The sequence below is a fragment of the Atractosteus spatula genome, chromosome 8 (assembly GCF_055471065.1).
Source record: "Atractosteus spatula isolate fAtrSpa1 chromosome 8, fAtrSpa1.hap1, whole genome shotgun sequence".
Lineage (NCBI taxonomy): Eukaryota > Metazoa > Chordata > Actinopteri > Semionotiformes > Lepisosteidae > Atractosteus > Atractosteus spatula.
Genome location: NC_142713.1, coordinates 9,132,808 through 9,158,356, shown reverse-complemented (window position 1 = coordinate 9,158,356; position 25,549 = coordinate 9,132,808). Strand labels below are relative to the sequence as shown.

Sequence of the window (25,549 nt, the reverse complement as noted above, 5' to 3'; positions counted from 1 at the left end):
CAGAATGGCAGTGGTATGGGTCTGAGCCCAGAATCACACGTCCGGGGTCTCAGACTCCTGGAGACACCCCTCTCACACTACACCATCTGGAGCCTCTGGCTCCCGTACAGGGGCATGACAACCTCGGAGCAGCTGAAATAATGTCACAAAAGCCCATGGAGTGTTTATGCATCACACAATGTAAGAGGACAGGCACAGCGGAGTCTGAAGATTTCACGGTAGTCAACCACTGCGAGGCACAAATTCTCATTCTGTCATCCCTCTTCTGCGCACTGTGAAATAAACCCATGCCCTGACCAGAACACAATTCCATTTTATTCCCCCCAGCCTGCAGTAAAACTAAGTATATACTCAATGACCAGCTTTTACTGCCCCACTACAAACCTTCTCACTTCTAATTAAGCACCAGACATAGAACTGACTTAAAGAAAATTACCAAACTGGTCAAATCCCTCTACGTTTTAGAAAAAGATTGAGTGCTTATGTTATTTTGTTACAGGGCCATTTGTCACGTTCTGATCCAAAGTCTAATACTGTGAGGTTTAAAGGGCACAGAAACAGCCTGGGTTGAGAATGTTAGTTTTAACCGAGGTGCCACATAGAATGAAGACTTCAAATGCACATCATCAAATGTCACGCTCATGAAAATTAGCAGAAAAGTCAAAGGACATAGGAGGCACTGTCTACCACTGCTTCCAGCTATGCCCGCCACAGTCTGTGTCGTGCATTCTTATGAAGCCAGTGATTCGTCTTCTGCAAAACATAAAAGACAGGTTTCACTCGTTGCTCAATCTACAATGCCCCCGACAAACTCAATTTGCAAGATATCATCAGATTCGTCGTGCCCGATACGTAAAGATACACTATGTGCCCGAACGAACACAAAAGAGTGGAATTATTTTAACGTGCTCAAGAAAACGTTCTCACGACATGGTGTTGTAGTTTAACTGTATGATAAATATAGTGGACATTAGCAGTAACCTGTTTTTTAAAGATGTCTTTTTCACTGAGGGAGATTTGGGCTAGTGCCCCCCTTGCTTTCGACATGGATATTAGATTGTATGGCGCAATTTTTGGGGTTTAACACGACCGCATTCCATATTACACACCGGACAGAGGAGGTGGGATAGAACAGCTCCTTTAGGCAACCCGTAATCAGAGACGTAAAGACAGGCAGACATCTGTCCCCTGCAGCTGATCATTCAGCGCCCTGCCCAGAGGAGACTGCGTGCCAAGGATACAGAGACACGTGAATTTCTAAAACAACAGCTACAAATCACCTCGCCTGCTCCGAGATGGAACTGGGAGCCGTTCCCCGAGGGAGGCAAGAAAAAAAAAAAGAAGCAGCGTGTCTGATCTGGTATCTGAAGCTGAAGGCTGATTGCACGATTCCGCTGTCAAGGTGACTCGTGTTGCAACTCCAAGGCCACTACACCATTTACCACCATAGACCTCAATTTCTCCTCCCCCCCCCCCAACTCGGGTCATCCACAGATTGTAAAGAGCTGACGCCTCGCACCTGTCTTCTTTTTCTGCAGTCCACGTCTGCAAGTTCCTATCTGTCGGTACAACTTAGTAATAAACACCCACAAAAGCCCATAATCTGAGCGGTATCTGATGCAATTCTTTAAACAAAATTCACTGGGTATTAGGCTTTGTTGTGCTTAACAAAGGTGGAGGTAGAGGCAATTAAAAAAGGCTTTATTGGACAAGTCTGCAGTAACCATATTCCAAGCTGGATTTCACTAACAGGTAGCCCCACCCCCACTGACTTTAGCAGTTTGGCGCAGACTGTAGGCTTAATTCCACTGAGCATTTGTCAAGCTCAGAGACATTTAATCAGTGAAGCTCATTTAAAGTAGCGATGAGATTTCTGGGCTCCTTGAACTCCACAACGTACAATTAGTCATTCTCTTCAAACCTGGACTCTTGGCGAATTATTTACAGATCGGGAGACGCGGGGTCAAATTTTTAGAAATTGTAAAGAAACGGCACCGAAAAGTCCATTTAGGTTCAAACGTTTCTGAAAAGAATTCTGAACAATGGGACCACTACCGAAGCAGGTGCATCTGAGCAGCATTAAAATGACATTTCAATTTGATGAACTGACATTGTGCAAGTTCTTCAAATTATAAATGCATAGCCCGCAGCTTGCATTCAATCCTATGTTATGTACATTCAGGTATATAACAATTGTATACATAATATATATAAAACAGGACGTGGAGATCACTTGCATTGCCATGAAAACCCCCATCCTCCATCCCAAATTTCAAGAGCCTTGACATTTCTACAGATGACCCTGCATGCCTGTATATCTCTCCTATACACGACATCACCAAAACTTCATCTGCTGAGTGTACAGCTACAGTAGCTTAATGCAGGCAAACCGGGCTGTCACTCGGCTGCAACCCTGAAGAGACCACAAGCCCAGCCAAAGGCAAGCAGCTCTGGCAGCCAGCGTCAAAAGGCTTCTATTTTTCTCCTATCGCGCCAGACGTGGCCCCAAGCCCTCCTGCCAGAGGGCGCTTTCTAGCTCCTCGCTGACATGTGCTGTTTGCGTCTAACTCGTCACTACGGCCGAGGCTTGTGTTCCTCCTGCTGGTCCAGAGCTGAAGAACAGCTCCTGCTCTTTCACGACATGAAGCGGGGAGGCTGTTCGCCTGGAACGGTTGTTGCCCCCCTAGTTTCTGCGCCACCTGACCGGTGCTGCCCCCAGGCTTAAAAAAAACAGCCCTGCAAAATGGACAAATGAGCGCATATGACGACGAGCAGACGTGACGCGTTTCGTCGGCGCGAAGCCCACAAACGCCGGAGCGGAAGACAAGGCAAATGGGACTTTTAAATACATTCGGCTCGGAAGATCTCGAAGCACAGGCTTTTAGCTACCAGCACTTTTACAACAAATACAAACACCTGCCTGTTTCGAAACCCATCCACCGGAACAAGCCAGCAGATGCCAGTTACCCTCTGGATGTTGGCATTAAATACCTTCGGAGAAATCCTGCGGGAGCTTGTGAAGTAATTGAAGCACTCCCCTGCCCCCCTTATGACAGCATTCAAATGTAATTCCAACTCAATGGATTATCACATAAGACTAGCACAACATATGAAATTAAATTGGGTTGTATATATTAATGTCAACGCAGTGGGTATGGAGTGACTAATTCAACGCATCTTTCATATGTGTGTAATTATACACGCCTCTTCCTTAGGTCTCATGTTACGATAGTGGTGGTGGGGAGGGGACTATCTCTTTAAAAGCAGGCTGAGGGCCCCCCAGGGAGCAAGCAGTGGGATGGGAGCTTTTAAAATGACAGCTATTCATCCTCCACACATTCCTCATCCCCAAGCCTGTAGCACACGCTGTACCACGGCACGCAGACACAGAGGAGCTCTCTCTCTCCAACTCCTCTGGGGGGGGTTTCGCGCATATATCCCTCTCACGGTAGAAAAAGCCGAGTCTGACAGAGCCAAACAACAAAAACTCTCTTGACTTTTTGTCTCCCTCCCCTGGCGCGTTTTTTCATACTCGGGTTTCCTGGTCTGTGTTCCACGCAAGGAACTTCAGAGCGGCCCTGTCTTTGCTGGGCCCTTGGCCCCTGCCATGAGATCTGTGCCTTTCCCTCACCCCGTCAGCTCAGGGAGGGAGTTCCCTTGCATAGGGAGGCTCGAAATGGAAACGCACACGCCATAAAGCAGCTGAAATAGTTCATTAAAGGTGTAGCACAAGCCGATAACTTTCCAAAGGCAAGGAGTGAGGAAATAATAAAACGTTGGACAGTGACTATGAAGGCTCCTAACAATGACTGGCAGGTGAGAGTGGGGTCCTGTGTACGACAGAAGCAAGCGATCTCAGTGGCACCACCAGCTGTTTCTCTCTCCTGGGCTTCCACATAGCTGACTTTCCCTGGCATCCACAGGTTAAAAAGAACAGGCACCGGTTCTGAGCTCTTCACCAGTTCTTCACAGACAGAAACTAGGCCACGGCTTCACAGCAGGCCACCGGCAAAAGCAACACATTTGAACAAAATACAAAAAACAGTGTTACAGCAGCGGTTTAAATCTGTGAGGCAAATTCACGACATGCCCTTTATGACTCACGCAGAAATGAAGTGAGGTGCAGCCTTCTTAACACTGGCTGCAGACCTTTGCCTTTATTAATCCCCCCCCTGCACGTCATGTTTAAACAGAACATATAATCAATAAACCTATAAAATATAAAAAGTTAAGACACCCACTCTATATGCCATCAGAGTAAATCTATTGTGTTAATTTTACACACCCCTGGACTTGGGTCCTTTTGTTCTTGGGACCCCCTAGACAGCCCTCAAACCCTGGTTGCTGTAAACAAAACCTAAATAAAACAGAGAGAGGAGTCCAATTTGTTATCACTCAACAAGAACCCTAAATAATATCCACATTTCCTTACATTCATACGGTACTGTTCATCCCAAAGCACTTTACTTACAGTAGGTGACCCATTTAATCTAAGTTCTACAAACTCATAACTTAGTTTAAGCTAGGACACCAGCCTTCTCTTTTGAACAAAACCAAAGTATTTTTACTGACCAAGTAGTCAGGACCTTGTTTAATGTCTCTACTGAAACACAGATCTTCACTACCGGCACTAATTTCCCTTCAAACTCTTAGCACCTGTACAAACACAAGGAGCCAAAGCAAGTCTCTCCAGGTTTTCTACTAACCTTCAAAAATGATTAAGATTATGATTATTTCTCCAAAAGCCTTTATTCTACGTTGTGACATCATTCTAAAATAATACATCAATGATACACTCTGCTCACAGGACTACTGCATTGTCCAAAAGCTCCAATATACTCAGCTGCAATTTTTATTACATTTAATAATGTTCTCCTGACGGCAATAATTCATTTCATTTTTGCTAATTGCAATACTCATTAGTCTTTTTGGTTGCAAGACATCATTTAAATAGCACAGCACACAGCACATAAATATTAGCACAATGTTTTCAACCAGGCAGAAAAGGCTGTTAAATGAGTGAAATTATGTAGCAAGGAACAGAAATTCAGTGAGTCTTAACTGGTCAGAACAGGCACTATTTATACAGGAATGTTGAGACTCATTCTGTTCAGTAAATGTATGATGAAACTAAATCATCATTTGGCATTTACACATAAGACTATTCAGGGTCTTTGGATTATCCCTTACTAAACAAGCTGTTTGTAAGTGCCTATACTGAAGACTGCTTAAAATGACATTTTTTTTAGAAAAAAAAAACCCCGCTTTATTCAATCAAGGATGAAAGGCATCGCTGCGTTTTCACCGAACCTGACTTCAACACAGACGAAGGAAGTTCGATTTCGAAAGTTCAGTTTTTAAAATTGACTATTGCAATGCAGCATCGCACTGCTCTTTTCACCGAGAAACCGAACACGAAAACTGCAAACCAAACGGGACTGCCTGACTCTTGAGTAGCCTGTGTGGTGAAGGTACTCTACACCAAAATCAGCCCTGAATGCCGGAGGCTTCTGCTCTGCCTTCAGGCTGTGCTGCACGCTGACTTTTGAGGCCTATTACCCTGCTGAACTGGTCTCAGCAACAGCAGGAAAGGTGCAGGCAAATTCCAGGAGAGGGGTGATCCCCATCACTTCCCGCGGCAGGCTGTGTACACAGCCGTGTTGTTGATCTCCATCTTAGAGGGCAAGAGGATATGAGTGGCACTGACTCAGAGAACACTTGGTCTTGTCTTAATGGTCTTACAGCTTCATCTGTGAATGCAACAGACAGAGTAATGCAAAATAGATAGATACTTTGTTGATCCTGTGAAGGAAATTGCGTGCAACAGCAGCTTAACACAGACAACACAGCACAGTGTAACAAATGATACAATAATAATAATACAATACATACAATACAATCAGTACAGTGAGAGGTGCACTAAGAAGAGTTACTCACAGTCCAGAACATACAAAGAACAAACCAGAACAGTACACAAAAAGGTGTATTGGACAATATAATATACCATTTTTAAAATGCCATTTTTTTGTATAATACTGTTGATAGCAGCTAACGAGGATAAGGATAATTGTGTTTGATTTTTAAAGGTGTTGGCCTTAAAATATTCAGAACAACAATTGTGCATTTTCTTGCACGGTTTGGTGATGCCTCTTATGTATCTCTCTTGTGATCGAAAATCTTTCTAATGGCTTTTTATAGCAGTAATTGATAACAGTCTCTGAGAATTATATCTCAGGCCCGGCTCATAGCTGTGTACATGACCTAATTGTGAGAGATCTGATTGCAGCTATTGCTGAGGTGTTGTAGGGAGCTGTGCAGCAAGCTCAGGCTGCAGGTATTGTTAAAGCTCAGTTTGGTTTAGCTACCAAGAATCCATCTATACTATCCAGCAATTTTTACAGCAAACTGGGAGAGAGAAGACCCTGCGATTCAGCACAGCTACAGGGCCAAGAGCGTGCAAAAGAGAACCTTTTTTAAAGACACAGTCCGTTTTTTTTTTAGTGTGGTACATTTTGTTTTTAAATACCAACATAAATAAGAGATTAAAAACAAAAGAGGTGTCTGCACCATCACATGGCCTTTGTTCTCCACAACTCCACTGGCAGCTCTTTTCTGATGTTAAACTGCAGCTACAAGCCCCCTGTCACTGTAATTGATTTGAGCACTCTGGGACCCAGGGAACTGAGTGTGAAATCCTGATATGATATGTACTGTTAACAAAACTGTAAATCCTATTCCACACAAGGCAGGGCTTCCTGACAGCAGCCAATTTACAGTATCAGCGTTACATCATAAAGTATACTGACGTTTGAAGGTGTGTGGGGGTGGGAAGAATTCAGCCCATGAGAGTTCAATAGCCCTGTAGCAAGACCCCTGGTGGGCTCCTGTCTGCCCTCCATCTGGGCTGAAAGATTTGCCTGAACCTTTCAGTTTAAACAGGGTCAAACTCAGTCAAAGGGCGCCCTCTGTCTGTAGCTGTACAAGAGTCCACATTATCCTGAGAGCAGTCCATATCCTACCTGGTTAAAATATCTAAAACATGTGAAGACGTTTAGGCATTACAGTTTGTTAACTGTCTCTTCTTCAAGTATTTTCCTTGAGTTCAGTTTTGGAAAATACAGTCATAAACTTGAGATAAACACAAATGCAGGTCCTGGAGATGTAGAGGTATCTAAACTAAAAATGCAGCTTATAAATCTAAAAGTCTAAGAAAGAAATGGAAAGTGTGAGATTTATTTAAAAAAAAACAGTCTTATTGTGTTGCAAATGAGCACAGCTTTAATATTTATACTTTCACTGACTCCAAAGTGAATTATTTACACATCAGCCTCAGGTTTTTTACACTAAAACTTTATAAAACACTAAACCTTTATATATTTTTGCAGTACCTACAAAAAACAAATACCCCCACCTCCCAATAAAAATTATGTCAGTAAATAGAGTGATGAAAAATCAAGCTGTATTTAACTCTGCAACAACTGAAAGCTTAGATATTTGTCACAGGTTTAGTCAGAAAGTACATTAAATCGCACATAATATCCTTAGAATTGAACTCCATAAAATACACTCAGGGGTGTCACCAGAATCAAGGTCTCCCACAAACATAAGGATTACACGCATCTTAAACTATTAGCCAAAAGAGACATGTTAAAAGTTAAGAACTCGAAAGAGAAAATCTGTAAAAGTGCTCCTGGCAAAAAACTACTTGAAATGAAAAGGATTTCTTTTTGAAAGAGGGCCTCATCCTCTCAGATATTGATGCTCATCAGTGAAAATGTGGAGATTAGGCCCAGAGGAACTAACCTACCTACCTACCAGATGCAAGTTATAAACCCAACACTGTGTCATGACTGCTGGCTTGTCAGAAGCTTCCTTGTAACATTGTTGGAAAACCACCTTCAAGCAGTGAACTTGCAGCTAGGGGGTGGGTTTAACTTTTTTTACATAATGACATAATCCTTTTAAACCCCTCTGTTTTACTTGACTTTTTTAAATTCATTTAGTTTGCCAGAAAAACAAAACATCACCAACAGCAACAAAAAACACATTTGAGCCTCTGCATGCTGCTATATCCTTAAATAATAATAATTAATCATTGCTTACACTTATATAGCGCTTTTTCTGGACACTCCACTCCACAGGTAATGGGGACTCCCCTCCACCACCACCAATGTGCAGCATCCACCTGGATGATGCGACGGCTGCCATAGTGCGCCAGAACGCTCACCACACACCAGCTATCAGTGGGGAGGAGAGCAGAGTAATGAAGCCAATTCATAGATGGGGATTATTAGGAGGCCACGATTGGTAAGGGCCAATGGGAAATTTGGCCAGGACGCCGGGGTTACACCACTACTCTTTTCGAGAAACGCCCTGGGATTTTTAATGACCACAGAGAGTCAGGACCTCGGTTTTACATCTCATCCGAAGGACGGCGCCTGTTTACAGTATAGTCACTATACTGGGGTATTAAACCCACATGGACCAAAGGGTGAGTGCCTCCTGCTGACCCCACTAACACCTCTTCCAGCAGCAACCTTAGTTTTTCCCAGGAGGTCTCCCATCCAGGTACTGACCAGGCTCACACCTGCTGAGCTTCAGTGGGCTGCCAGTTGTGAGTTGCAGAAAGAAAGAAAAGGAAAGACAAATCTGGCCAGTAAGTGTGGAGGTCTGAGTTAGTGAGAAGAAAGTGAACATTGATTACTGTGAGGCTGACGCAGTTTGTCGTGGCAATGGTGAAAGACCTGACCTTAAATCCTTGCATAACGAAACATATCATTAATTATTAAGTACTACTGTTTTTGGAAAAGGTGTGAGGCTCAGGTATGAGCACAGAATGCTAATTCTGACGTTACCTGAACTCGCTTGTGCTGTTTGAAAAATGGGCCGCAGCCCCTCATAACCCCTCATATTTGTATTGGGCAGGCAGCAATGACACCAGCACAGCAAACCAGCTACGGACTGGGGCGCGATCCACTCAGGACAGGGAGAACGCTGTGGGACTGTATCCTCGGGACTGGTTGTGGTTGTGTTCGTTCACATTTCAAAAAAAGAAAGAAACTGAAAGAGGTGATCGTCTATACATTAGTTTACGTGCTTTAATCTGATGATGATGATCTCAGCGCTGCACAAGAGCTGATGACCGTTACCTGTCTGTTGTCATGTCCATATACATGGATGTCACAAGTCTTAAATAACTATAATTATATAAATATAATTAAGATAGTTAACAATAACCATTATCATGGCTATTATTTGTCATGGCTGTACATTATTCTTATTACAGAAAAACGTACAGAGAATCCAATCTAAATGATTTTTAAACGCTGACATTGAAAAACAACCACTTTTTCAAACATGCTGTGAAATCAGACAACACCAGCGGTACATATTCGAATTGGAGCTCAGACAGGTGGAGTATTTGAAGGGAAGGATGCTTTCAGAGACATGTAAAGATTCTATATAATCACACTTCCCCGGGCTGGGGTTTACTGACATTAATGGTGGTCATATTGTATAGTCACCAAAAAAAAAAGGAATGAGGATGAGGGAGGGAGCTGGGGGGTTATGATGAACATTTCCAACTCATTTTTGTTTTTAATCTCAGCTGTGTGTGAAAAGAAATGTTTATACCTGGTAAAAGCCTATGAGTTTTGTGTATAGTCCAGCTTGTTCCAGGGAGATCAACACCACACATTAAGTACTGAAAGACCCAATTAAGTGAACAACTTGACTTGGCACCGCTAATTACACATCAGCACTCGAATGTGCTGTTTTTCTCAATCTATCACCATGAGCTTGACCTAAATCCTCCTTTCTCTGCAAACAAGCTGCAATATTACACATTGACCAGTAAGGGGCAACATTTCCTACCAGATAGTGCTCGTCATGTCCATCTGCCTGCTCTCAAAGGCTGTCTGTGCCTCTCTCACATCTCCCCACTGGCAGAAGTGCACAACAGGGACTGGGGCCTGTTCAGCAATCCGTCACAAAGACACGTGACAAATTCAATTTCACAAATGTTTTTCACACAGACAACCTTTGCAGTGCAGCAGTGCCGGTGCCATAAACAGATCCTGATTCTTTTCCCTCCCCAAGCCCCTGTATTAATGTCTTCAGCGAATAGCACGGCATAAAAACAAACCGTGGGAGCACAACTGATATTACAAACGTTCACCGTGGCAAATCTGCATGTAACCTACAGCAGGGGATCCCCCCGGCGCTAGTGAAATGGATTTGCACACTGCTGTCAGCCCCTGTGCCTGCCTGTGCTTCGCTGTAGGTGACACTCTCAATAGCATCCATAAGGAGGAGACTGTGAGGTTGGAAATCACGCTGTAGTCACAGATAACCCCAGAGAGATGCATAACACACACAGAGCAGCAATCCTGCGATTGCACAAATGATTTCAGGCAAAACAAAGCAGAATTCATACGGGCTGAAGACCTTTTGGGCTGAATCGTGTACAAAACCTTGAGAGTTTGCAATGCGATTTAAACCTTTTACCACACACAACCCCCCCCCCTCTCTCGCCCTTCCCAAAGTCCTCCTTCGCCATTCAGGCCTCTTCCCAAGGGTCCGACTGCCAATAACCTTGAGGCAAAGGAGGATGCAGTTTGAGCTGTGCAAGTGTTTTTTTAAATGAATCTGCTTACGATTACCCGTTTCCTGTGACGCTGAATGACTCAGCTGTGCTACACTCTTCTTTTTTTTTTTCCTCACTTCTTATCTACAAATAAGGACTCGCCAAAACGTGACTTAGACCTGGATTACATCAAAATGTCAACTCACCTGTCAAATGTAAATTATAAACCCTGTTCTGGAGAGAAAACAGGGGCCTCTTGCCTCTAGCCCATGGCAACTCATTATTAAGAACTGGGTTTACAATTTGTGATTGGCATGCGGATTAAACTGTAATATAATCTGGGCCCAAGTCTCCTTTTCTGCAGCTATTTTTTCGGGATGTCTCAAACAGAGATTTTGAAACCTTTCTTAACCTCTCTGAAATTGTGTCAAGCCGTTTCATTAAAGCATGGGTTCAGCTCAAAGAGAGATGCTTATTTGACGCATGGTATTAACGTGCTGGGATTGCTTCAAAGACAGCCTGCATTTCAGCTTTAGGAACATAACCCACCTTCGCAGCCCTGAATAATAACTCAGTGTACATTTAAATAAGCATGAGCCCTTGAGACAACACTAATAAGGCTAAAAGAACCATTCTGCAGATGTTTGGCTTGGCCAAAAGAGAAATTATGATTTACAATTCGTAAACAACCAGTAGAACATGTAGTCAGAACCTTCTGATTGCTGTAGCATTGCTGTAGCCAGGTGGCATCCTAAATGGTGGCCGAGGAACCGAACAATACTGAGCATTCTCATCCCCATCATCGAAACCCAGAGCATTTCTATAGATGGCCTCTTTGTTTCCTTTTCATTTCAACCTGGCATAGGCAGCACGTATGGGTCCAGCATCACTACTGAGCAAGTATTTGGTGACAACAGGTTGTCAGCGCTGCAGCAAGCTTAGCGTGTTTAGCTCAGACAATGTTTTGACAGCAGCACTGGGCTGAAAATATGCCAGTCAGAGGGAGTCAACACCAAAGAGCATGAAGGAGCTTTCACTGACCTACTCCTATAGTACGGTCCCAGTCAACTCATTTCTTGTGGATTCTGTGCCAGGAAGTGGCTGCAATCGAGTTAAGCTACAAGTCCTGATATTGTTCCCCCTCTGTGAAAACTCATACAAGGCAAAGAGTAACACCACAAAGCAATAACGCACTTATATTCCACCACTTCTGTGTGAGGACCCGGAATAAACAGGCATTATTTCCAGACCCAGGCGTCAATATGTCTATGATTAGTCCAAGTATCATCTGTGATATGGAGACACGTGGGCCCAGCGTGGTTAGGTTATCTAGGGCCAGGCAACCTCTTGACGGCCTACACTCCATTGAGTGATAAAGGGCACTTTTTTTTTTTTCCCGATCGCCAGTCTCTTAACAAACACTCAGCGTAGTTTTATGCCTCTAATCCCCTGTAATAGTCGCTGTTTAAAATCCATCGTCTGATCAGGGCAGAAGAGAGAGGACGGAAGGAAAAAAAAAAATACCTCAGGCTCGAAAATTTGTAGCACTGTGACTCCGCGCTTCGGTTGTGTCGGAGTCGGCATGTTTCTTTAAATGACCAGACAAAAGGGAGCTAATCAGCCGGAAAATGTGCTCTGGGTGAGGGCTTTAGGCTTTGGCTTCATTACCAAGGGATTAGGTCCAGCCAGCCAGTGGAGGGACAGGCAGAGAGGGCGGGCACCACACTTACCATAAGCTTCTCAACACGGGCATCTCACCCCAACTTCTTTATTCCATATTATTGAGGCATGGTGAGACTCTAGTGAATGATAAAGCTATTTGCCATTTAAGTCTTAAACAGGACTACAGGATCACAAGTAATAAGAACAAGCATACCTAGCTGAGTGACTCAGATCCTTGTAAAGTGATCTTTTGGCTTGTAAAGTGGGCCAAAGAACTTTTTTTTCCCCTCGATTTAAGCAGGTCAGGATACCAGCTAAGCCCATTTAGAGCACAGCTTTAAAGAACCACAGATGATCCCCAGAGAGAAACGTTGACAGAAATCTTACTAAAAATATTTAAATAAAATCCAAAACCAGGATTAATTTCTAAACGAAAATGGATTTGCCCCCTTGAACCTGCATCAATCTACAAAGCAGGTGTTTTGCTTGAAGGGCTCAACAAACGGTTTTATCTTGACATTTGAACTGCACAGCATTCTCAGTCATCATTTCAGCACACCCAGAGACAAAATGTTCGGTGAATAACGAGCAGTAAGAACTGCTCATTTGGAAACTTTTGAGTTTCTATACAAAATGTCAGACGGTTTTGGTCAGTGCAGAAATCGTGTTTATAAATGCTTTAGAAATTCTTAACGAAAAGTATACAATCCATACACAGACTGTCCAAAAACAGGATCAGGAAAGAAGAGAAAAATAGACAAAAAATACAATAGAAAGGAAATCATGAGTAAACATTTTTTTCTACAATAACCACTTGAAGGGCAACCTCAAGAGAATTTTAACATACTCTATATTCCAATGCCTAAAGGAACAAGCTTGGTATGCCGCAACAAACGCAACCAACAGAAATCACACAGCCGGTGCACAACCAAAAAAAGTATAACAGTACTGGACCAAAGGCAGTATTTTGTGCTGAGTACTGCTGCATACAGATACTGTGGTCATCATCTTAAAAAAATACACCGCTGGCTTTGTGTCTAGGAATTTTTCTAAAATCAAACGATTACTACACAATCTGCCTCTCTGAAATAACAGCTAAAGTATAGCTCACACCAGACTAAAAGTACACTGAACAGATCGTAGCCAGAGTATGTTGTGTACATTGCTAGATAAGGATGAATGTTCTGTAAGTTCTACGTGTAACATAGAGGGCAGAGATGGTATTATGAAGTGAATATTGTAACTATACTGTGTGTCGCACTACCTATGTACTGTATAGCAACAAGTACAAAAATTAAAATGCCTAAGAATGCGGTCTGGTATAACAAAATCTAGGTCATTTCCGTCAGCATCCACCAATGTCCAGAAATAAACCAAAGCAGGCCTGTGCCAATGTGGCTCAAAACAGCACTTTGAAACTCAGCCCCGTTTAACAGATTGCAATCAACGACTGGGCAATTCACACTCCTCAGTGACTTCACAAACTGCCTTTCACATAATCTGACTCATTAACACATTTCGGGATCTATGGTTTACAGCTGTGTTTACTCTAGCACAGTACACAACACAAGCAGGGTATTGTTGTAAAAGTGGAGTGGCAAGTGGACCTTTCAGGATGTATAAACATAAAAGCTTGATATTTTGCATCTGCAATAAAGACAAGTTGCCCAGAATATGCAAAGATACAAAATTCACACTCTGGCGCTGCCTCGATACACGTTTTTAGTCATACTGTGTTCTCAAAGGTATTAAGGGCCTTGAGGAAGCTAAAATCGATAGAACACGGTTTGAATGTTGTTAAAGGCCAGACCACAACTATAGGTGTAGGTGGACGTTTCAAAGTGAAATGTGTTACCCTTTTTATCGGTCAAAGAGCAACCTTCCCAAGAAACAGTGAACCAGGGGTATTTGTGTGGGAGAATTTGTACTGCTTTTAAACTGCCAGTCCTAGAAAAAGAACTGTGTGACATAATTAGATGTAAGCAACCGCATAGAACCAAAGCAGTGTCCTCTAAAGTCATCAGGGAAGAATGGGTTAGAGCAGGCAATGAGGACTACTTGTGTTTAGAAAACTGTCAGAGAATGTGTGGTCCTCAGCCTTGGCGTTAAAGTAAAGGAACACGACAACCACTTAAATGAATAGCTCAGCCGGTCAATGGACTGCTTTGGCTGTAAAGCCCATTGTCTGCCTTTTGTGAGTGCTGTTCTTCTGTGTTCACCCCCAGTTTAATAATGATATTCAGGCACTGCTCAGGGAGGCGTCTGGGGATGGAGAAAGTACTATGGGACACTTTTAACAGCCTCACACTATAGAATGGAGATGGAAAGGGCAGCATTAAAAACACAAAAGGATCAGTGTTTGAAAATCCCCTTTAAACCCCGAGCCGGAGTATTCCTCGTCCAGCCATCTGCTAAAGAGCAACACTTCCTCTCCGGTAAAGGAATTCTCGTAAAGGGGTCGTAAAGGAGAGGTATCGGCGAACCGAGTTTGTTAAGAACAGTCTCATGTCTTACATCCCAATATCTTCATGGAAGCATAATGGGGACGTTTTTCAGCAAAATGCTAATATACAAAAATATCACTTTTAATTTGACAGTTTTAAAAGCACATTATAACCAGTAATTACTACTCTTTTATACCCCAATTCACAATCACCACTGTTATTCCAGCAGACTATGCTCGTTTTCAGCTCTGCACCGACATTACATGCAAGCAGATTTTCTTTGTAGTGTGAAGAAGGGAATTCAGATTTAAACAGCTTCGACTGAACATCTGCAGATGAAGTAATTAATTACAGGCTTATGAAACACCAAAAATAGACAGAACTCAGAATGCTGCCTTAAGCTAGCAGTATGACATCACACTCAGTGTTTTTTTTTTATTTAGTTTGTGTCATATGGATAAGAGTCATGACATCATTACCATCGCCATTACTGCACAGTGGAGGACAGTACAAGGATGCAAAACCCAGTGACCTCAAAAAGCTCGAAAAAGCCTATTGATGCCAAACACTGCTGCACACTCATACCCGCCTAAGTTAACGTCAAACAGCTTTGATTTCTAACCTACTGCAAGTGCTGAAGTGCTACTTTTTGAAGGCCAGACTTCAACCTTGCCAGCACAAGAGAGGACCACAGAGAATTTTCATGGCATATATCATTACAGCACGTTACAGAAGCAACTTCCGTCTTTCATCTTTGTACAAAAAGAGAAACATGACTGGCCCAGAGAACCAAACCAGATAACGTTCCTGTTCCAGACTCCTCCCATTGTTAAAAAGAAGAGGTTAAGACACTGTTGTAAATGGAATCAGTTGATGCAGTGGAATCAATTGCTTCCCTGATTTTAGGAGAAGCCAATAAGATATAACCATGTGAAGCCTAACCTAAACCTTAGCTGTAGAACTTTTTAACCTTGGCCCTGTTTAAAAAGGGGCTCAGTTATATCTGTTCTCTAGCAGGAAACCTGTGTCTGCTGTAGTCTTTCAGAGAGGCAACCTAGGGTGAGAATTTCTAATAACAAGTGCGATACAGCCAAACCAGCTGGGGCTTGGGCAAAAGTCCTAATTTGGGTTTTAACATATGACTTGCACATGACATTTCGATGCATGTTGTCATAATTTACACAGCGAAACCCGGAACTTGCGCTAGACAATTTGGCTGGGGATGCTCTGGGCCATAATCCTAAAAGCACTTTCCGCTACGTGAAGTTTATTGCTCTTTTTCTTGGGGAGGGAGAAAAGCAAATTCCTCATGTTAAAAAATTACAAAACAGACATTTATGCTCCCCTTTGGGAACTTTAAACTTGCATTCTGAAAGATTTATGCGACCCTTTACAACTTAATTGTGTTGTATTCTTATTAGGAAAAACAGGTGTAATCTTAGTATTTTATGAATATGGCCCTCTCTCCTCAGTATGCTCTTATGCTTGCCCCCTAAGACTCCGGTGGGGAGACAGGTTTTATGTGGGGCTATTTCTGGATGTGTATAAAGTAATGTTTTTAAGAGTAACAACAGTTGTCTTCTTTGGGGTTTCTGCTTGGCCAGCTTCTCCTCACAAGACACGAAGAGGCAATTTCAAAGCCCTTTGCTCCTTGGCACAAATTATCACCTGCTTTCTGAAAGGAATTGTAAAACTTTTAAAAGTTTGCTTTGGGGCCAAAAAACAAACTCCCCGCACTTGAAAAGGGTTTTCTTTTACTTCCAAATTGGGCCACACTGGAGTTTTTCCAAATTGCAGAAGGTCACAAAAATAATACATCGGGATTTTTCACAGGGGAGGGGAAGATCAGTCATGCTGGACATAAACGTACAAGGATACAGATTTATTTTGTCACAGATTTCGCTCTCGTTCTAAACTTACATGAACTACAATATCAGGTTATTTGGTCTTTTTAAATACAGTACATGAAGGTCTGACTTACACTGATGGTTGGAACTCTCAGACAGTCAGACAGTGTAAGTTTAACATAACATCACTTTATGAGCCCTATACATTTCTTGCATTAGGAATTAATCTTTTCGCATACCCCAGCTTGCTCTCCATGAGACACACAGACAGGGAGAGAGCCTGGGGTCAGAGCGCAGGGTCAGCCATTGTACAGCGCCCCTGGAGCAGCTGGGGTTAAGGGCCTTGCTCAGGGGCCCAACGGAGTAGGATTCCTCTGCCGGCCGTGGGAGTTGAACCGGCAACCTTCCAGCCACAGGTGCAGATCCTTAGCCACAGAGCCACCGCTCCGCTCCACAGTTTGGACCTGTCCATTAAAGCTTATCCAGGTGAAGGTAGATGGGTGAGGGTAACCCATCTTCAGGAGACCAGAGAAAGAATCAGAGTCCAGGCTACAGAGGAGAAGCAATCATCAGGCCTTTATTTCAGCATGAAAGGAAGAGTTATTTTCTTTCTCTGCCCATTTTCCTGACACAGCTCTCTCTTTATAGCCAGATAACAGAAGTTAAAATTCTCATTCCCAACAAGCTCTCTCTTCCAGCAACCGGAAGACTTTACTTTCTTTCCTTTCGGTAATCAAAAACATAACTTTTAGTTACCTGCAGTCTACGCATTATGTCAGAATCTCAAATTGTTAAATTTAAACAACTTTTCACAGATGCGAGGTCATCAGTGCTTTTGAGTACAGTCATAAGGTTACAAGTGTTATAATTGCAGTAATTTTAAGATTATCATGCCATTATATAAAGGATATATAAACAATCCTTCACAGGGAAACCTTCTGTAGTTTCCTGAGCCTCATTCATACAACAGACACCACAACCCTCGACGGGACTTTCAAGCTCTGATGGAGACTGTTCAGCTAAAGCCGAGATCTTCAGAGTTTCAAACACTGGAAACTTCTAGTAGTGCTGCTCACCAGCTGTAGCCTGACCTTAACAAATATTGTTTTACTAAGAAATCAAAGTGAGACCTAGCCAAAAAAAAGAATATAACTACAAAACAATAAGTGTACATATGCAGTTATAAGGGATAAAACATCACCATTAACATTGAATGCTACTGTAAGAACTGTTGAGCTGCAGGGCATTGCACAACTACACATATTACAACAGGATGCACAGCTAAGAAGAGACTTTTTAGGAAATTGGATAATATATAATATAATCTGGAATTCACAGACCAAGATAAAAAAATATCAGAATGATCTTTTATCATCACAAGCTTGTGTATTATATTTGTAGCTTATCACCTAATTGTGTGGATGCCAGGGTCACAGTACAAACACTTGCACAGTGAGGTAATTTACTTTGTATGGTCTTACTTACCAAAACATGTCTAAATATATACTGTAGACTCTGTTAAGGGAGGCTTGATCCAAGAACATTAGTCTACTTTCAGGCTTCTTTTTCTCTGCCTTTCATTGGTACAGTGAGACTGGGAAATTGGCAAAACCCTTAAAAAAAACATCTTAGAGGAGTGAGGAATTTCCAACAGCTACTTTATAATAGTGTCATTTACTGATGTTTTATAAACATTGAGACCATAAGAACAAAACAAAACCACAATAAACTATACGTAGCATGTTAATACATACATTTGGTAAGCTCTCTAACAATTCCTACATGAATGTGTTAAGAAAGCTCTAGTCTATACCATGATATAAGTGCAATGCCCAGTAAAATGTAACATGCATTTTCTCAATACCTCATGAATGACTAATCATTTTCAATATGTAAATTGACTTTTACTAATTGATCTACAAGGCTTCATTTTGTACAGGTCAAGAATGGACAATGCCTGTGCTCGTGAAATTTTTGGACACTTTTTTTATCCAAAGCAAAACTACACATGCACACAATTTGAAAAAAAACTTCCTACAAAACCTATAGAGTTGCAGCTCTGTGGGTGTGGAACTCCTTGTCCATAGCATAAGATGTGTCTATATGTACTAAACACCATGGTAATTCATGTACCAATTCATGGTAAATGTACAGTGAGAGACAAAATGACATCTCAGCCAATCAGTTCAATTACTTTTTAGCATCTCATGTTCCTGAAAGAAACCACTTGCACTTGATGACCCTTAATTCTAAATCAAGGCTTTCCTGTCCTGGTACTAGTGAGACTAGTTTTCACAGATTTTCATTCTGGGTGAAGTCTCAAGCATTACCTAAACCCTTGATTGTTGGAGAGTGAAAAACTGACACTTTTTAAGTAACATTTGTCATAATGTCCTGTTGCTAGACATCAAAGTTTTATAGTTCCTTATAAAACTGTTATACTTTGAAATATCTTGCAGTTTAACACCTGAAAACAATGCAGTAATGTTTCAATAGCGTTAATAAAAAGCACCATAAATTATTTCCATTACTCCCAGTTGGAAAGCGTGCATGACAATAGTGGAGCCCATTCAGTCTCCTTATTCTCTTTAGAAGCAGAGGTAAACAATGCACATGATACCCAAGCTGAAGAAATATTCAAGTACCCCCCTTCCCAACCAATTAAATGTGTATTACGTACTAATAAATAAAGATACACCAACAATGTATCCCTAACATTACCATGGCTCTTGCCTCTGTATAGAACTATTTAATTTCAAACTTCGTACTACGAAGATGGGCTTCATCAACAAGGGCAAGTGATACAATCAAATCCAATGGTCATTTATTTAAGATTTATATTCCAGAAAGCATGACGCTTGACAGCGAATGGCTTTTGATGTTAAATTAAAAAAAGGAGTCTGGTTTGCAGACTGGTGTTGCCAATATGAAAAGTAAACAGCTGGGGGCAATTTCCCTTTAACCCATTACGTCAATTATTCAGTGGACCCCAAAACACAGAATCCAGGAGAATTTGAAAAAAAATTGCTTTTTTGACAATGTGATGTAATCATGATAATTGATTTTTATCTTTGGCACTCATTACACTTTGCCTGAAAAACAGAGAGCATTAATGTAGGGGATGGCGATTTAGAAAATGGAAGCCTGGTTATTGGATTATACTGAACATGGACTATAAGTGCTGTAACTGCCTAGCAATGGTGTCTGGTATGTCCTTATGTATTGGGATAACAACTCTTGAAAGCACTCTTACACACTGCGTCAAACCAGTTAGAATAGCACTTACATACTGATCAACTATATGTGACATGGACAAACACATCCAGGCTCTTCAAAGTTAAGTCTGCATATGCAACCTTACAGACAAGTCCTGAAAGAGTTTTAAAGAGGCCAAACCGGTCTTTTATCTGTGTTATGTTAGCATATATGACGGTGTAGAGTGTGACTGCTTGGAAGTAAAACTAAGCCAGAACAAAACTGATACCAAAGTGCACGAGTTAACTGGGAAAATTTACTAACCTGTTACTAAACTTCAATAAAGAACATCAAACATTGGTAGTTCGGCCCACCTACAGTAATATCACACCATCTTTAAATGGAGGAGGCTTTTTTGTATTTTGAGGAAATATTTTCTTGTACTTGTAATGATACTATTTTTAGAATATGCATAACTGTCTTACTGTCTTAGTTCAAACAGGCACCAAGAGTATAACAAAGCCAAACATCAGAAATTGTAAGTTCTAAAATTAATAACCTGACCACAACAACTGTTCGCTCTGAATCCTTACCGTTGCCTTAGCAGGGAATAAATTTGAACGGTGTAGCGGATTCATCATGGTTATCTTCAAGGCAATTTTGTTGAAGCAATTACTAAACCACACAAATAGCTCAAGAATGTATCTAAGAGTGCATAATGCCTGCCCCTATCAGAACTCATTTGTAATACATGTTTCAATTCTAGGCATCACAACATAAAAACAATGGAAAAAATGACTTGCACCTGGACTTATTCCTGGTTGGAAGGCTAGAGTCATAAGGAAATGTTGAAAAATGTATTTCAGCGTAGGCCATTCTAGTCACGGGTGACTTAATTAAGGCCTTCAAAATCATAAACGTATAGTGACTTAATTAAGGTCTTCAAAATCATAAAAGTATAGTAAATTGAAACACATTTCATTTTGCAGAATGTCAGGTAGTGAAGAAAACAATTCAAGGGAAATTGACTTTAATGCGCAGAGCAGTTTACCAAGCCATGCTACTGAACAGAAAGTATAAAGCTGTTGAGGTACATTACCATTTCATTGATGCTCTTTGAAAGCTTTTAAGTTGTACAGTTAAACTGAGGCGCAGGCGTGATAACTACTGTATGTTTCTAGTTTGAATTTCGACGTGTTTGCAAGAATCAGTTTCTTCTAATTTTAGTGATTGGACCCAACTGCCTTAGTGGTCATGGGTAAACTCTTCACTAACTTGGAAAACCAGGCCTGTAATAAGACAAAATGAATATGATAAACATTTTAGTTACCATTGCGTCAAATTAACTAAAAAGGATTTTTATTTATTACAATGTAGCGTAATTCATTTCAACGCATACAGTCGGCTACTTTAAGATTTCGGTCATTTTATTTTAAAATAACCCATCGGTTGCCTTGGTATTTGTAAGTGTTAGTCCGAATATATCAGACTCGGGGGGGGGGGAAAACTGCAGCACTATTCCACCACACTAAATACACAATGTTAACATGTTCATCTAAATGATACATTTGCTAAGTGAAAATCTATGCGCTACGGGAATTATGGTCATCCTGACGCACATGTATTGGCAAATCAAACAACCCTGAAAAAGACTGCAGTCTAAAAAAAGTCGCATTCAGAAAACCATGTCCTTGTGAAATTTAGTTAAATCTGCACAGTACAGTTTGGCGTTTAGTTGGTGACAGTTGAGATGCTGAAAAGACCTTGTTTTAGAGAGTGCACTGCACTGAAAGTTAATAAGTGATGGCTTTCATTACTTTAAACGTGTATTTATACACAGTCATCAAAATAAACTTCGCCTACTTTTGCAATAATTATTCACTCAAGTATTTCTGTATTCTTTCGCGATTCAAGTCTGTACTTAAAATAATTGTGATGGCAATGACGACGATTATATAATTAACAGGTTAAACAGCCTGCTGGGTGAGCTGTTGGATTTTGTCATCAGTTCCTGAAAGACCTTTTAACAAAACAATAGTTTAACGAGAACTATAATCTAATATCGATTATCTAATTAAAAAAACGAAGAATACGTACGCGGAGATCTACTAACAAGTCTTAATAGCTAAGAACTAAAGTCGAAAACTGCTGACCAAACCGGATTAAATATTCGCGGAATTTGGTGAAACAGAAGGAAGGGGAAAGAAACTGGTTCAGTTAAACAAAAAATGCCAACTTTAATCCGCGTTCTCCTACCCCGTAACAGTAAATTGCAAACGCAGTGTCGAAACGGGCCCCGGCTGCATCTGAACTCGGATTACACACAAAATTCTCTTTCCTTTCCTCTCCAGTTAAATTCAGAGCCCTTTCAATGGAGAACTGGAGAAATTCCTTCCTGGAATGACTGACTAAGCATCGTTTTTGGAAGAGACATTTCAATTAAAACTTGAAACGCAAGACATACTGTATGTATGTCTAGAATTTGTCTAGAGGTTTTATTCATAGTTTATACTGTCTAGCTATACAAATTGTATCTGCAACTAATTAATTGGTTGGTTAATACGTTGCATATTTCTACCTTCATGTCATATGTCGCCAAATGGCTCCAGTTAAGACCTGTATGTGGAAATCTTAAAATACACCACTAAGGACAAAGGAAAGAATTATATCTTAATTGTTATCATCATTAGCAGCAGTATGTAGTAGCTGCAGTTAGGAATCTGACATCCAAAATGTTCTGCTAACGCTCGACAGCCAGTGATATTAATAATCAATTTCCTTACAAAGTACAAGGCAATTGGTGATACAAGTATTGTCTTCCAAATTAACCACTTGCTTTCGTATCATCTACTTTTAGTAAATCTTTAGTGAATTTCTGGTGATAAAAATTACCCCCCCCCCCAAAAAAAAACAACAACAACAGGACGTTAATAAAAACCTCCTGCAACCCAAAATACTGAAGCATTTTAAGTGAGTTTGTTAAGCTAGCTATTACAGAGTCACGTGTGACTCAAGTTTTTAAGGGAAAATCCAGGGTATTCGTCAAGAACAACACAAGGTGTCTTAACCTAGTATACAACAGGATTTGCTGTTGTTGTACAGTACTTTTCGTAAGGTGCAAACGGATTTTTGTTAAATTGCTTACATTTATTTAACTCTATACAACATAAATGGGAATCAAAGATTGAAAAATTGAAACTTGATTTTTTTGTAAAGTACGCAAGCATAAAATGAGGGTTTTCCTTAGCTACATCTATCCTCCGAACAAAATCAGCCAATACCTGTATGGCCTCTGTCAACCCTTGAAGTTATACCCCATTGACGGGGTTAAGAATGTTGGACATATGCTTAAGCGACGACCGAGAAAAGAAAAACACTTCTGCGGAAGATTTTAGAAGTAGGCAAGAAAGACAATGATCATTTTAAAAAAAGCTAAATTTACTTCGGCCACAGACGGACTTTTGCTGTTAAGACTTTAACGTCCTGTGGTTGTAGTAGTAGTATTTTGTCCTTTTTAGCTGTATCGTTTTCTTTTTGTTCAAGGGAACAGCTCAGACATCATATGGGTTTTAGGCATTCATAGGTAAACGTAGCCTGGTACCTACTAAAGTATATCTGAAACAACTTGGCGAAGAATTGAATTGCAGTGAAAAATGTACCGGTGTCGATACAAGTTAAGTGCACGGATGGTGGAGGTACCGAATAAAATTCAAACTCATTTCGTCCCATCAGAATGAGACAGGGATCTTTCAAATCTGTTAAGACGTTAAATGTATACATTTAAAATACGCATGATTTTGAAATTATATAGATTCCACGATTATGAAGCTAGCATGCCTGTCATTTCTTAACCGTAGTCAAAGATTTTCAATTAAATAGATGGAAACTCTCTAGTTTGTGCAGCACGGGTACTGTGTAATTGCACTTAGACACAGTTACAATATCTTACATACACTGTTGCATTAACGAATAACTAAGTAACAGAATAACTAAGGTATTAACGAAAGTTAACAAAACGTACCTGCATGTTAAGCGCTGATGTACAGACAGCAGAATTGTCAGCAGAATTGTCAATTCCGTTTTCTGGTCCAGAGACGAAGTTCAGTTATGAAATCTGTTCTCAAAGAAGCCTTATTTTGGTAAGAAAAGTTAAATGGTATATAATCACGATGGACTGACCAAAAATAATGGTTTGTAATCCGGAGCTAAGTACACAAGTTGAACCTGTTTAAAGTTTCCTGCAAAAGAATAGTCCTTTAAACAAGTAAGGAGTCTCTTCTTGAGCACAATAATTCCACTCTTAATCACTTTTGCTTTTGCACGCCGTTTCGCGCGTCAGCGTGTTTTTCATTTAGGTACTAATTGTGGAATAAGCTCTTTAAAAAGTTTTTACTGTCCATCCCGAGGTTCCAATGCATTCAACTCGTTTGGTTCCCTTTAATTGTACTTCCAGGACACTCTGCAATCACAATTCATAACGCAACAGGTGTCAAACCGCACTTTCTCCAAGCGCTGAAAACCTCCAGTGTTTGAGAATCGACCAAGGTGTTGAAATGATTCTACAGTATATTCAGAAATCTTGCGGGAGATAACCAAGAGCAAATGTCAATAAAACAGGCATTAAGCGAATAGCCAAACGCCCCCAAGATAAACAAAATAAAGATACCGAGAGTAGCTGTAATGAACTTCTGAATTGATGCCTTCAGCTTTAATTCATTCACAGCGCGCTTGTGTGTGTGTGTCTAGCACCGTACCGCGAAAGTTTTGAAACAAGTTTTCAGATTATGTTTGCCAAAGTGTCCTTTGCTCCTTAGCTAGAGAACAGGCATCGAACAAAAACTCGGATTTTTAAAACACTCAAACGGGTCTCCCTATTCAGTCAAATGTCTTGTACGGTGAGGATCCTGGTGAATCGCCAGCCAGGCTTCTAGTTTGAATGAGTTGGGATAAATCTGTCTCCTGCTTCTCCGAGAAGAGTTGAACGGGACAGAGATACTCCCAGTACCTGGGCCAGCCCTCGGGAGCCTGCGCACTTTCACCGCACATAAGTACTCTAATGACAACTTGGGGGCAGCCTTAAAAAGGCAACGGCACGTTTCTTCTTTACCAGTTTATTCAAAGCGAGGCAAGGCTCGTTTAATCCGGTTGACATTAACATCCGAACTTCGAGCGAGCAGTGAACTGGTTTAGGAACAATTATCGGCAGGGGTTGGAAGGGATTCTGTAGCACAGCTTTGCAGCGGGACGCTTCGAAGTAGGAAAAGTAGAGGGGAAACGGTCGAGAGAATGAGTTTTTTTTCTCGTCATTCTTAAAGTTCGGTGTATCCGAAGCGCCATTTTCCGTGTACTGACGTTTGACGCTGAACATGGCAGGTAAAACATATCCTTTCACACTGGCACGAAAAAAATAAAATTCCAGGAACTTTTTAAAATGTAAAACATGCAATGCAACACCCATTTGTTTATGCTTTTTTAATAGAACAAGAAACCTAACTCGTAACAATAATAATGATTGTATGCGTATCCCTTTTACAAGTTACATAGGACCTTTCACCCCTGAGGTTCCCATAGTGCTTTATATATATATGAGGAGAGCCATTTCATCCAAGAATGATTTGAAGCGCTGCAGCCTTTAGCAAGGGCAGGTTGTTCAAGATAATGCTGAATTTTAACCTGGACACATCGGAGTTAACACCCTTTCTATTCCAAGCGGTAACACTGGGTGGATCATGTGGTCATTGGTTTAATTCCTCATCTGAAGGACGGCACCTCGTAAAAGCACATCGTCCTTGGTCCCTTTACTGAAGCACTGGTTT

The 25,549-nt window shown here is 41.1% G+C and overlaps 1 protein-coding gene across 1 annotated transcript in view; it reads right to left on the bottom strand.

Annotated features, from left to right (window-relative positions):
• Positions 1-24,695, bottom strand: part of wnt5b (wingless-type MMTV integration site family, member 5b) — a 96,918-nt gene extending 72,223 nt beyond the window's left edge. Inside the window, exon 1 of the mRNA XM_088923322.1 lies at positions 23,755-24,695. Coding sequence (XP_088779448.1) covers positions 23,755-23,760 — 6 coding nt within the window. The 5' untranslated portion in view covers positions 23,761-24,695. The remainder of the gene's footprint in view (positions 1-23,754) is intronic.
• Between the last annotated feature and the right edge of the window lie 854 nt (positions 24,696-25,549).